General features: G+C 40.6%; 1 protein-coding gene across 1 annotated transcript in view; it reads right to left on the reverse strand.

The window, feature by feature from the left end:
• Positions 1–15,189, reverse strand: part of PCDH15 (protocadherin related 15) — a 460,117-nt gene that overhangs the window by 226,305 nt on the left and 218,623 nt on the right. The window contains exon 11 of the mRNA XM_074874163.1: positions 8,749–8,861. Coding sequence (XP_074730264.1) covers positions 8,749–8,861 — 113 coding nt within the window. The remainder of the gene's footprint in view (positions 1–8,748; positions 8,862–15,189) is intronic.

Genomic DNA, 15,189 nt, shown 5'->3' on the forward strand with positions numbered 1-15,189 from the left:
GAAAAGTCTGGAGCAAGGAAGACAGAGGAGAATCGAGTTAGGGAAATATTTAAATAAACTGTAAATACATGAATTAAGGGGACTTGATGGGATGCACTTACACATGCTAAGGGAGCTTGTTGATGTCACTGCAAGACCCCTCTCTACTACATTTGAAAAGTTTGTGACAATTAAGAGAGGTTCCTGAGGCCTAGAAGAAAGCAAAGGTCACTTCTATCTTCAAGAAAGGCAAGAAGGAAGATCCAGGGAACTACAGACCCATCAACCTCACCACAATGCTAGGGAAGGTCACGGTGGAGCAAATAATTCTGGGAACCATTTCCAAACATATGAAGGACAAGGAGGAGGTTGGGAGTTGTCAGCGTGGGTTTATGCAGGGTAATTCATGCTCGACCATCCTGACAGGCCTCTACAATGAGAGCAATGGCTTGGTGGGTGTGGGGACAGCAGTGGATATTATTTATCCTGACATGAATAATGCTTTTGTCACTGTCTCCATGTGATCTCACAAACCAACTGGTGAAGCATTGACTAAGATAGATAAGACAATGAGGTGGATTGAAAAGTGGCTGAATTGCTGGGTGCAGAGTGTTCCAATCCCACAGCACAAAGCCCAGCTGGAGGCCAGTTAATAGAGGTGTACCCATGGGTCGGTACTGGTGCCACTACTGTTTAACATCTTTATTAATGACCCAGTTGATGGGACCAAGTGCACCCTTAGCAAATCTGCAGGTGATACAAAACTGGAAGAAGCGGCTAATTTGCCAGATGGGTGTGCTGCCATGCAGAGGGACCTTGACAGGCTGCAGAAATGGGCAGATGGGAATCTCATGAAGTTTTTTTTTTAAAAAAAGGAAAATGCTAAGTCCTGCACCTGGGGAGAGATAATGTCAGGCACCCATACACGTTAGTGACCAACCAACTTGAAAACAGCTTTGCAGAGCAGGACATGGGGGTCCTGGTGAGTGAATTAAGCAAAATGCCCTTGCACCAAACCTGTGCTGCATTAGGAAAAGCATTGCCAGTGAGTCAAGTGATACTTAGCACTGGTGAGACACATCTGGAGTGCTGGGACCAGTTATGGGTAAAAAAATTTTAAAATACAAGTTACTGCATTTAAACATAAGAAGAAACTCTTTCAATCTGACACCAGGTTGCCCAGAGAGGCTGTGGAGTTTCCAGCCTTGGAGGTACTCAACACCCATCCCACCCCTGACCTGAGCAGGGGGGTTGGACTGGACAATCTCCAGAGATGCCCACCAATCTCAGCACTTTTATGATTCTGTAATAGCTCAGGATCATAATAAGCTTTTTTATTTCAGTATTTCAACCTTTGAGATCATTCTCAAGTTTCTTAAAAAGAAAGGGCTGCAGCCTAGTGCTGTGCTCGATGACCTACCTGAATTTTAAAACTGGTTATTTAACCTTGCCCTCTGCACCTGCTAGTGGGTGGCAAAGGATCCTCACCGAATCTTCCTGTACTTCCACTCTGAACAAAAACCAGTCTTTGTTCAATGAATAGATCATACACAACATGGCATATATACACTTTACTTTCTGCCTTCAAAGTGCCCATTTGTCCACGGACAAATGACAGTTTGATCCTGAGACTTGCTGAAGTTATGCCTTCTTTTCATGTAATGCAGTAAGCTTTCAACAGCCTCGAAAGCAATGGACAGGAGAGATCAATGAAGTGCCCACCAGGAACAGAGAAACCAATTAACCTCCAGTGTGAGTAGCAGGAGAAACTTTCTGTCATTTCTGCTGAGATCCATATCAGGGAAAATCATGCACATTGCAACAGGCTTAACTATACTGGAACAGCCAATACATGTACTGGGAGCATCTCTCTGATTCAAAGCACCTCGACCAGAAAGGAAAAATGGCCTTTCCAGCTCCCTGGTGGCTTCTTGGGATGGGCAAGAGAACAGTCACACAAATTCATGCCATGCCAGCAACACTACAGTATTCATGTAATCAAATGTGTGCACCAGTGGACAGTGCTTTATATCTGTAGCCAAGCTTCACACACAACCTTCCTTCATTAGCATGGAATTTGGTCTGGCTAACACTCAGGCTCTACATGCACACTCAAAGCAAGTACAACCATTTTATTAAAACCTCCTCACAGCCTATATAAATGCCACAGCCAATTCAGCAGGGAGAAGCCTTCTAAAAATTGGAAAAAATCACACTCCGTTCTAAGATTCAAGCCTGAAGAGTAAACAGAGTAGATATTACTGCTGGGAAGTTCAACATCACTTCTTGCAGAATGGGACCCCAAGCCAATTTTCTCATAACACTGGAATTTCAAATAGTCTGTTCAACTCTGACACACGGGGTTGACCTTCTGTTGCCACCTAAACAACAAGGAAATGCAATCCCACTCTAGAATTGTTTCTGTGGTATTTCTGTCACGAGGTTAATGACAGTCTGACTGAAACACCACCTGGGGATAACAGATTTTTGAGATAGGTACAGAAGACATGGAAAACATTCTGTAAGGATATTCTTCAAAATATTCTGCACAGCTATGGCATGGTGTTGAAGTACACTTCTGTTACCAACACTGTTTGGAAGGTACCAAAAAAACCCAAGCAGTTCTGACACAAACCAGTTCTTTTTGCAAGAGTCTATTCCCTAAGAACCATAAAACTCTCAGATCCAAGGAAAAGTCTTTCTAAAAAGTCAGGCTACAAATGTTATTTGAAGCTGGGAAACTTTTCCCCCCTCCCCCCCTTTTTTTAAAAAAATCTAACTGGAGTTTTTATCAAGATGTCCAATTTACATTAATCCTTCCCAATTTCCCAATGGCACAAATACAATCAAATACAACAGAGTGGTTTAAGAATTAACCACACGGGTTGTAATAAGACCTACTCTAAAACTACATTATAAATTTAATTTCCCCAGTATGCAGGTGTCCACATGAGATAAAGAAAACAGTCCTCTATTTTTCTACCTCATGTTATAATATTCAAAGTATTTTTCATCATGAATACAAGTATCCCCGTGCCATTAAGAATGGAAAATCAATTCTTGCAAGAGAAATAAAATTCCTATCCTGATTTTGAAACTGACTCATGTATTTTATTTACGCTGAAGAAAATCTGAGGTATTGATTGTTCTAGGTAAATAACATAGACTAGAGAGAAATAACCATAAAGTGAAAAGGTATGCCTACACTTCATTAGCCTCAAAATACTTCTAATATTTTTCTCTATTGCAACTCCTACAGGTTTTATAGCAATCTTGAATGAACAAAATTCTTGATTCTTCATACTTACTGGATACCAACCCACTACAATATTGATGTGTTGGAGAACCAGAGCTCATTTCTGGCTTGTATTGTCAACTGGTTACACAACAGTTGCTAAGAAAACACTTTCCCTACCTCCTTTTACTCTGTATTAGTATTCATATTTTCAGTAGGAACACCTTGGGTCTTAAGAGAGTTGACAACATTTCTGTAATCATAGCAAATAACACGGCTATTTGTTTATTTAGAGTAGGATCACTTTTTGCTTTACAAGACACTGAAATAATCTAAGAAGTCAATATTTTTAAGTATTTTATAGCAAAAAGTCTGTGATTTGCTAGTGACAGTTTCTCCCCCAGATCTCCACATACACATTCTTTGGGTCAGACTGATGGCCCTTGTGTAGCTCCTCATCCTCAGCCTACTCCAAAAGCCACGCAAGTCCCTGTGAACTAAACTACCACCCAGCATGAGTAATTTTATCAAAATCTGGTCTCTTACAGGCCTGGTAAATTCTGTGTAGTGTAGCACTTCCATTCATTAGTATTTCATTGACTGTGTAAGCATATCTAACCTTCAGTAGTCCATCCATTTTGCAAATTGATTTTAACAGAACTGTCAGGTTAGATTTTTTCTGATTGATAAATAACCTATGTTCAAATAGGAAAGGATCAAGGTGCATTAATTTGATTAATTCTCCTACTTGTTACATGATATACATGCTTCAAAAAAAATAGAAACGCATCGACACTTTCTAGAGCTAGTAACAAGAACATAGTCTTATGTCTACAGTGCAACGGTCATGTTTTTCCAGAAAGATGATCAAAGCTGCTGCCATTTTCTTCATGCAGCTATATTCCCTTCTACAAGCAAAGAGGTATCAGATGTGAAGTTAACTCTATTGAGGACTAAACAGATTACATGCCTTTCTGTTATAAATCATTGTCCTCCAGGAGAAAGATAGCTATCGTAGTGACAATGTTAAGGAAATGTAGTTTTAATACATTTATATTTTTGAGAATCTCAGGAGATGTTTCAGCAAGCCTGCCGATCAGAGATGTAATTATTTTTTAGCCTTTGAGGTTGCTGAAAGTGTGCTCCCTCTTCGCTGTAGCTTTGGTTTGATTTCTCCAGCAATGACCTTCTGTAACGCAGGACCATCTGCTCCAGAGATTGTTCTTTCTCCAAGGAGACATGTCTCTGTCTTTATGGACATAAATCTTCAGACAACGCACATACGTATTTATAAATAAAGCTTACTCCAAAAGCAGTAATTGATTTCAAAAAAAGGAATTAGTATTATGGGGTGTGTTTTTGCATCTCAGTTATACCATCTTTTATAACAGAAGCAACAGTAGGTAAAGGGAAAGAACACTTGCAATTCATAATGTTCACAGCCTTATGTATTTTGGGTCTCATATAGACTATTCTTCGTCACAGTATTATTTAGACTGGAAAGCCCTTTCAGTTTAAAGGTTCTAAATCCACAGACTTCCTGTGACAGCCTTGCAGTTGCCACATGGAAATTTCAATGGGACAACAAAAACAATACATGCTCTTTTGTAAAAGCCCCTGTTCTTTGCAGGGAATGGAAGCGACAAGAGTTCCCTTGGAGAGCCAACAAGTTTGCCTCCTTGCTTATCATCAAATATCTCCTGGAGATAGCAAGGAGGTTGAAAAATAGCATTTCTGATTAAGAAGTTTAGCTTTTTCTGTTGTCTACCTACTTGCGAATTCAACATTTATCAGCAATGCAGTTTTTATACCACAGATGAGTGCACCAATTTCCTCTCTGCCTTACTTCATGTGTTCTAATATTCATGTATTGACTTAACCACCTTTTCCATTTCACTGTTTTCCATAATATTTTGGCAGAAAAAAACCCCTGATCTCCTGATATCAGAGGGAATATTTTAAAAATAAATCTAGTGAGTCCTGAAAAAATAGCATATTTCCTGTTTAAAGGGAGACATCACACATTGCACCCCTCCAGCTAAAATCAGATGCAACAACTTCAACACTGCAAGAAATGCAAACTCGAGAATGTGCAACACAGGAATCTGAAGATTTGATTCGGTACAAGCCTGAGACATTGTACCAGTTCAAAAGGTCCCTGAACAACACAGCATTAAAACTTTTATTATTCTAGCAGGTGGCATATTATCATTCTTCGAGACTGATAATTTCCCTTATTATCCCCTTGACTGCACATATAACACAGCAATATGAACCTAATAATGCCTATAAACATTTCCATTAACAACAGAGTTTGCTATTTAGGCACACAGAATGTGGTACCAGACCGGTGTAATTGATTTTTTTAATTGATGTATTGTGCTACTATAGATAGCTGCTGAATTTCTACAACAATGACGAAACCAAACAAAGCGCTACAGGGTATTAACCTGTAACTTCTTAGCATATTTATTTAGATGTTAATTCACCCAAGTTTCTTCATCTGTCCCAGTGACAGCAGAACTCCACAGCAGGAAGCAAGCTCAAAAATAGATTGTTATAAAAGAATGCAATCAAAATTATTTCACTCTAAGCATATACAAGCTTTGTACTTTGATGCATATATAATCAACTGAGGTAGGAAATTAACACAAGTATTTAAAAAGGTGCCAAGTTATTCAAAATTCCTATAAGCTGAAATTTTGTTTCATCTTCTGTCTTACTATACACACAGTTGTGTTCCTCAGAAGATACAGAAAGGACCTGTATATTAATAATAAACTTGTTACCATCTTCCCAGAGAAATTGCTGCCCTCTGTAAGATGCACCGAAGGAGACTGCAAACTGTCCCTAACTCTCCTGTGCTTAATAAATGCTCAGAGTTAGTATAAAAAAAAGAAGGATTCCTACAAGCAACACAGGTACTAGCCACAGTCAGCTTTTGCATGGCCATGCAGAGGCACAGACACAGCTGAGGACCCAAGTCACTCTGTCACACCGTGTTTGTCTATGTTCCTTCACCCCTCCTTATTTCAAGAGCAGAAGTGTGTATCATTGCTCCCCCCACTCCCAAACGATTGAAAGATTGATTTTTGCTTCTGCTCTGAAGGAAAAAAAAAAAAGAACAAAATCCTACCCAGATTTTCCCCGAGGAATAGCAAGCATTTTGGTCTGACTGCATGACGGGCCAAAAGCATTGCGGCTGGGCGCTAGCAGAACCATGGCACGTGTTTTCACAGAATCACAGAATCATCTAGGTTGGAAAGGACCTTGAAGATCATCTAGTCCAACCGTTAACCCAGCACTGACAGATCCCAACTACACCAGATCCCTCAGCGCTGGGTCAACCCGACTCTTGAACACCTCCAGGGATGGGGACTCCACCACCTCCCTGGGCAGCCCATTCCAACGCCCAACAACCCCTTCTGTAAAGAAATACTTCCTAATATCTAGTCTAAACCTTCCCTGGCGCAACTGGAGGCCATTCCCTCTTGTCTTATTGCTCATTACTTGGTTGAAGAGACTCATTCCCAGCTCTCTGCACCCTCCTTTCAGGTAGCTGTAGAGGGCCATGAGGTCTCCCCTCAGCCTCCTCTTCTCCAGACTAAACCCCCCCAGTTCCCTCAGCCGCTCCCCATCAGACCTGTGCTCCAGACCCTGCACCAGCTCCGTTGCCCTTCTCTGGACACGCTCGAGTCATTCAATGGCCTTTTTGGAGTGAGGGGCCCAAACTGAACCCACTCATCGAGGGGCGGCCTCACCAGTGCCGAGTCCAGGGGTAAGATCCCTTCCCTGTCCCTGCTGGCCACGCTATTGCTGATATAAGCCAGGATGCCGTTGGCCTTCTTGGCCACCTGGGCACACTGCTGGCTCATGTTCAGCCGGCTGGCAATCAACACCCCCAGGTCCCTCTCTGACTGGCAGCTCTCCAGCCACTCCTCCCCAAGCCTGTAGCGCTGCTGGGGGTTGTTGTGGCCCAAGTGCAGCACCCGGCATTTGGCCTTATCGAAGCTCCTCCAGTTGGCCTCAGCCCATCGCTCCAGCCTGGCCAGGTCTCTCTGCAGAGCCTCCCTACCCTCGAGCAGATCAACACTCCCACCCTATGAACCTTCAGAGAGGTTCATAGGCCGGTACAGCAGGAACTGCTCTTGCCAAGGGGACTGCCTGTTGCCAGCGCCACCATTAACACCCCCCAAAAAATTAGGGGGGTAGGAGAGTCAAATAAGTAAATCTTACCATATGAGTGCAACCTTTGTATTTAGAAATAGATTATTAACACTAACAAACAGCAAGAACTTTATGACATCCGTGTGTGAAAACAAGCTGCAGTTTGGAAACCCACTCTTTATTCTCCATGAAATACACTGATAAACACACAAGTGATCTACTACTTTAAAACAGACTACTGCAGTTCCTTTCTCTTTTATTTGATCCTCTGCTTACCAATAAATACAGCAAAAGCTATACAATTTTCTGTGTCATTAGCCAACATCTTTAGGGACAAACTCCAGACTGTCTCCAAAACAACCAAATGTAATTCTGCTCTATTCTAATTAGAGACTGTCTTTACTGAACTGACTTTTGCAGTCCATTCACACAAACTTCACCTGCAGCAAAGCTTACGGCTTTGTACAATTTTGCTGAAAGTAAAATTAATAGCTTACTACATTTAACGAGTTTAGCAATTAAATACTGATTATCATCACCTTCAATTCTTTTCCTCTTATTCCTCAGATGGGTAAAGAAAGAAGCAAATACTGAAAATATTTTATACTTGCAAAACTGGGTCTCAGTAACCAGATGAAGACACATTTTGAGATTTTCTGTGAAGACACACTCTTCACAACTAACTGATACGTGGTTCTATCACTTGGCTCAGTTAAGAAGAACTGCAGACCGTTAACGAGTCAGACATTAAAATTAAGGACAAATCAGTATGTATAAAAGAGGAAGGAACCCATCATCAGTGGTAGAATTTGAAAAGACCAATCCCACAGACATGGTTTATACCTTTTCCCACTGGTTATGTTTCTTTTTATTCAGCAGCATAGCTCTGGAGTGAGCTTCCTTTATTTTAGAATCATCCCTGAACAATAACAACAAAAAAAACCCCCACAAAAATTGCTACAAGATGTGGAGATGATTTTTTGTCCTCCTTGCTCTCAATATTCAGTACTCAATTATTTGTATCTGTGTGATTCTCTAGCATGGGTTGTGAACTGGAGAAAATGTGAAATGTAAAGCAAATGCATTCTCAGGACAACTTAGTTTGTAAAAAGCAAATGTACAAGTGGTATTTAGCTTGTTCATACAACATCAATATAACCTGAAATGTTAGAACTCTACCACGATTCATTCCCTTTTCAAAAATACTTCACGCCCTTCTTCCCTGTGATTGTGCTAAATGATGCCTGACAGGCTAAAAAAGAAAAATGCAGGAAAACCAAACAAGCCCACCCCGCATTTTCTCTAGAGCTTTTTGTTACTAAGCAGTTTTCAAAAGCATATGGAAATATGAATTCAGACAAAATTACCTTAATAACCAAGTCAAACTTCTGGTGTAAATCCCTATTTATTGGCTTTAGGAGTGTCAGTACAGCTGTTGTGATATTCATATGGAAGTACTGTGGATAATCCTCAGGAGTACCTGTAAAAAAAAGACATTGAGGTTTGAATATTGTTTAACTAAATCTTTCAGAAACAGTGTTTGTTCAAACCTCATTAGTCATCAAAGGAACAAAACTTAATTCTGCTATTACAAGGATGAAATATTGCCTCATGTGTACATGGAGCTTAAGGATACTACTAACATTAAGTGTTTAATTTTATGATTATATTTCCTTACTCTCCCTAACCATGAAGATTCTTCTCAACTGGGAATCCCTAAGCACTTGATAACAGCAGGAGCCCAAACACACCTGCAGCTGGTGGAAATTCTGCTTCTCAGCTTCCAGGAGATATATATAAATCTCATCAGATAAGAGGACATATGGAGAAACGAACTTTTACAACAAATCATCTTCCACTTCTAATCCACCACATTCCTGAAACCCAACTTGCTAAACACATACCACTGAGATTTTCTCTCTCCAGCTTTGAAGTACGTTTCCCCCGAGGGATTGCTGGGCATACCCTGACATTAGCCACAAAGCAAAGAACACCAAACCATTTTTTGAGTGCACCGATTTATACAAAGAAAATACACAATGAGGTGATGTGACAAAGATGTTACCACTAAGTTCAAGATAGCCACGTTATTGCTCACATTTGCAATTTAAAATGCACATCTTAAATACCTTAGTTCTTGCAGCCTGCCGTTGCACCTATGGTCAAGCTCTTTTGTGCATTATTAATAACATACACATAAGTAATAACAAAAGATATGTTATTTTAGAAATCCTGCTAAGAAAATAAGTTTCTCATCAGGGAGGAAGCACCAGATGAAGCCTCATCTAACAGCTTCCGTTTATTGTCAGCAGTAAATAGTGTCTTCATGGCTGTGAGTTTCCAGGATACTCTCCAACCCAGTTAAAACAGAAGCACTCAGAGCCTGAACAGATTTGTGAACTCCTGGAGATTCAGCAAGGGCTGTGCAAAGGATGGAGACAGCCATGACCTTGCTGTGCCTGGCCCCTAGGCTGGCCAGCAAGGCAGCTGCAGCCCAAGAACACTCCCATGCTACTGTGCTCAAGCCAAAAGGCTCTAGCAGCATAGCCTGACACAGGAGGAAAGAATTAAGCTACAGTGATTTCAAGCCACATGATTCCCAAAGAAAGTATTCAAAAAAATAGTAACGGTGGAGCATTAATTGCCAGGGCAGAATGAAGCAATAAGCATATGGGATACTGTTCAGCAACAGTCTCTCACCTGTCGGGGAACAGAGGTGATACTTTTTACTAAAAAAAATGAAGAGGAAAGGATGTTCTCTCCTCATTTGTATGGCAGAAAACTGTATACACCTTCTCCAGTCTCTGAGTCTCATCTCAGTTTGTTTTGGTTTAACTATCTGACTTCCCTGGGCTCGCCTGACTCTCAGCTGGGGAGATGTGAGAGTAAAAATCTCAACAGAGCAGGACTCAGAAAGCCAAAGTGTTTAGAAACAGCATGAACTCTGGCATCTTACAGCTTATCAGTATTACTAAAAGTATCTGAGGAAACCAAAATACTGATTACAAGTCTAAGATCTTGAGTCATTTTAGGTCTAGGAATAGTCCTGTGTAGCAGCTGAGAGGCAAAAAGCACTCCTTGCTGATGGCATAAATGCCCCAGTAAGACCTCTGAGCCCATGAGTTATGATATCTTAACGCAGCCATGAGAGCAGGACAAATACTGCTGTGCCAAATCCTCAGTCCAGTCTTACAGGGCAGAAGTTTCAACACAAAAAAAAGACCACTCTTCTGATACATGATGCTGCTATTTGTTCACCTTTCCAGTAGAATGGTTAGAAACTGCTTTTAGAAAGGCAGCAGCTATCCCAGGAGACAGGTTACTGTCCAAACTCATGTGCAATAATTTAGTTTGCAACTCATCAAATGACAACCATTTGCTAGATATATATATAGAGAGAGAGTGTGTATATATATATACACAGTACATATTCTGTGACTGTCTCTGTATACATGTATGCCATAGACCCAGAGAGTAGTAACAGGAAGAACCACTGCGGATTATTTTTTCTATTACACTAACAGCACAAGTGCAGAGTTTCTAGCTCCAAGTTCCCTGCCCTCCTTCCCCCTCCACCTTTTAATTCCAGCTCCTAATTAACTGGTTTTGGTTTTTTTGCTTTTTTTTTTTTTAAGAGCACAAGGCATCCAGCATGAGCTTTGGGCTTTTGGCAGATAACAGATTGCTGTAGTCTTAGGAGGCTGTATATCACAAAGGCTGATGCTGAAGCTATGAAAAATCAAGAAACGAAGGACAAGATGCAAAAGCACCGAGAAAGTAAAAAACAAGAAGTCCCCTGAAGAAGAACATATACACAGGGGAGGATAGAGATGGCTGTAGGAGGCACAAAGTGATCTAGAGCAGGGAAGATGAAGCTAGTATTGTGTAAGGATGCCAAGAGAAAAAAAAAAAACAAAAAAAAAAAACAAAACCCAAAACCCAAAACAAAACAAAAAACAAGGAGGAAAAGACATCAAGAAGGATAATCAGGAAAGTTAAAATCAGAGTGTAATAGAGCTGGATGGCCTGAATCCTAACCGATGATGCCTGTTCAGCTGCTGCCTACCACAGGAAGGGTCCAAACTCCAGGATACCAGGTTACCTTGAATTCTGAACGTAAAGTTTTCCAGGAAGAGAGACATCTGCTTCTACATACTCAAAATTTTGACAGAACAGAGCAACCCTCAGTCCACACTGTTGCCTGATCTGTGTCCAGAATGGAGGAATTTCCTACTGCAACTGTAACTACGTGTCTTCAAAATGTACCATTTGCATGTTACAGCCAAGCACTACTGGTCAGAGACTTGTTCACACCACCCCTACACTGCCAGTCTCTCATACGAGAGTCCAACCTGAAAGAAGATGTAACCCAGGAAAAGCAGAGAGGTCTAAAGCTCTATGGATGAGCTCCAAGTCTCCTGCCTCCAGAAATTCACCTGATCTGTGTGTCTGAAGAGATCTAGGGTATCAAAAGGTGATGGGCCAGCATGCACCGGTGGGTCCATAAGGCCCCTTGAGATAGGAGGACAGCACATAAAGGGTGGCACGTGATTTCTTTTCTGTACTTCAGCATTCGGAGATGAGATTACACCATCCGCACCAAAAATGAGCACCGAGTGCTCAACAAACCTCTGGTTACACTCTTTTGGCCCAGGCAACAGAAGCAGTGAGCTGACAGCCCAGGAGGGAACATGATCCCTTCTACCTTTATGATCTTACAGCAGAGGGCAGTGTCCATGAGGTGAAGAGCACTAGTAGATTTGCTTTTCTTGGAGCCAGAGGAGGGTTTTTGTGGGGCATGTTGTCTGCCAGGCACATATATCAGGGAGCTCACAGGACTAGAGAGAAACCCCCCAAAATATTGTTGTGGTTTTTTGGCTCTTCATTTAAATATCAAACAAATAGAACACTTAATTGTCCAAAATTGGCAGCAGAAATCACACAGACAGTTCCAGGGTCAAAATCAGAAGCTGATGATGTAAAGGAAAAATTGGCTTTTCCCAAGGACCAGACCCAGAGAAAAGAAAGCCTTAAAATTACTAATAAAAATAGCTAAGGGAAAACCTTCAAAAAAGGCTGAGCATTAAATACGAGAGTAGCACAGGGCTATGATGCAGTTAGCACTGAGGAAAAAAAACAGGGTGAGACTGCCAATGAGAGAAAGTGAGCTGGCTTCTACCCCCTTTTTATTGCACACACACTACGAGCAAACGGAGAGGGCTCGCTTACACACTTGCACACACTAGACACTATATGTGGGTCTATTGCAATGACCCAGATATATTAACATTCCTGAAAGTCAAGAATTGGAAAAATTGGTCCATGAAAAAAAAAAAAAAAAAATTCTAAACATCACGTTTCCAAATGTAAAGATATCAGGCATTTTATAAGAAATTAAATATTACAGTATGGCCCCAGTTCAATCCTCTTTTCTGAAGTATTTTACTGTACTTTGGAAGGTAGTTCTTTCATCATGTACTTTAGCCAATACTTTAAATAGAAGACAACAATCCCAGTAGTACTATGCTGTAACTTAGGATGACCCTCAAGAATATTTAAGACTCAATCTTCCGTTGTTTTACCAGCATCAGTGCATAACTACTTGAACAGGTACCTTCAGACATCTCGATATATCCTTTGAGAGGTCAGAATGAGAAGGAAAGCAAAAAATGATGGGATAGTAACACACCTCATTCTCCATTCCTCAAGTGCCTTACCCTCAACTTACTTTTGTCTTCAGCAGTGCTATACTAAGGTGAATGTGTATGAAGACTTCCAGAGGCATTTACCGTTACCTCATTGAGTGAGTCTTAACTCCTTTTCAATGAACTGCAGCTGAACTTGTCGTTGTTGGAACTGGAGAGGTTCACTTGCACCGTCCTCATGGGAAAGGTCACTAGATTTGGTGAAAGCAGTGCTGAGTCATTTACCTGAACACCTGAAAGGCTAGTTAGCTTGAAAGCATACAGGCAGAGATCATTATGGGCACTTAAGGAAGAAGTTAGTAAGCCATATCAAGTAGGAGTGAGTTATCGCTGCAGTGATGTCAGGCTTCATTAAAAGAAATGTGGCTTTACAGTAGATCCTAAAGACACTAAGGATACACAGATTTCATATATAAAATCCATAGTGCCCAAAGCATATGCCAGGACTTGAATTGTACAGGTGTGCAGTGGGAGGAAGAAAGCAGGGTAAAAGAAGAACCAAATTAGAACTCAGTCAAATCAAATAAAATTCATAATCATTCTCATATTCAGTAAGTAGCTTACTGTCTCATTCTATGGGCATAGTTCAGACCTTCCAGTGTTTAAAAAAAGACATATCCAAAAATATAAATAAAGAAGAGCTACGTTCGGATCTAAAGCGAGGGAAAAAAACATATAGCAGGCCTATTTCTTGTGAAACTTTAATATTTTCTGAGGTAAAGGCTAAATATAAATAGTACTGCATACTGGCAAAGATGAAGACAGACTTAAAACTTAAAAAGAAATCCTTTTGAAGACCATAGGGGAAAAAAAATTAAAAAAAAAAAAAAAGAAAAAAAAAAAAAAAAAAAAGAAGAGAGCCCTTCGGTTGATAAAATCCCCCAAACCAACACATCTTTCTGAAACATATCTTTGAGGTCAAAACAGTCATTCAAACATTAAAAATATCACAAGTTAGTGAAACACAATTTGTCATAAGTTCATTCCTGAAGAACTTTGCAAGTTACGCAAAGAACTTTAAAAAAAATGGACTAAATGTTGCACTAGGGCATAACTGTCAATAGCTGAATTTATAGGTAAGACAAGTCAATTTTCAAACATAAAAACACCTACCGTATTTACTCTGCAAGTATTTACAAATTTCCTTACAAAATGGTTTTGCTGGAAGAACACTAGTTGACAGCAATGCATCCCTTGCTCTGCCAGATTTGAATTAGTTCCAGCCTGAAGGAATCTAGCTTGCTTCATCAGCTATCCAAAAAAACTTGGTTTCTTTTCTTAGAGGACTCTGAAGTCTGCCACAGCCATGTCCCTTGCCATGGTCCTGGGAGTAGAGCCCTGGAAACACCTCAAGACCAGTCTGTCAGCACTGAGTGGGTTCAGGCACCTGCATTTTGCACACAGAGCTCAGGACTTGCACATTCAGTACGACCGTACCTGATATGGTAGGGATTCATTTGTACCCTCTTAAAACTGCTTTGAAAATGGCAGATGTATCAAACCTACTATTTTTCCCCTTTCACAACAGAACTGTAATACACGTAAGTGTATTTTTTTTTTAAATGACCAGCAAAACTATGCAATCTGCTCATTAAAATCTTTACTTTCACCTCTCCATGGACGAGAAAGCCATGTGGCTGCAGTTTAACACAGCAAGCCTGAGAAAGATGTGATTCGACAAAACAAACAACTTCCCATTCCCACGCTAGTCACAGGACACAGAAATTACTACAGCATCAGTCTCTGTACTTCAAGAAGAGCAGGGCAGGTGGAGGACTACAACTGAAAACCACTGCCTCAGGCCTTTCCATTATCAAATCATACAAGCTAAGCGATTGGAAACAAATGTCAAACGCAGTAAAAAATATATATATATAGCAGAATACAAGACATCCCCCAGCAATGTGGCTATTCTCTGAACTCTTTCTACATCTGCATTCCTCTCTGGCCAGAAAAGAGCATAGTCAACTAAACAAACCCCAAATTACAAGGGAAAGCATGCAAGTTCACAGGCAGCAAAATTAAATGTGCTGCAGTAAGACCCTTTAGGTTGCACTTGTGCCAGAGACTTTTGAAACAAAACCTGCTCTAATTGTCTTTCTT

This window comes from Strix uralensis, chromosome 7, assembly GCF_047716275.1.
Source record: "Strix uralensis isolate ZFMK-TIS-50842 chromosome 7, bStrUra1, whole genome shotgun sequence".
NCBI classification, from domain to species: domain Eukaryota; kingdom Metazoa; phylum Chordata; class Aves; order Strigiformes; family Strigidae; genus Strix; species Strix uralensis.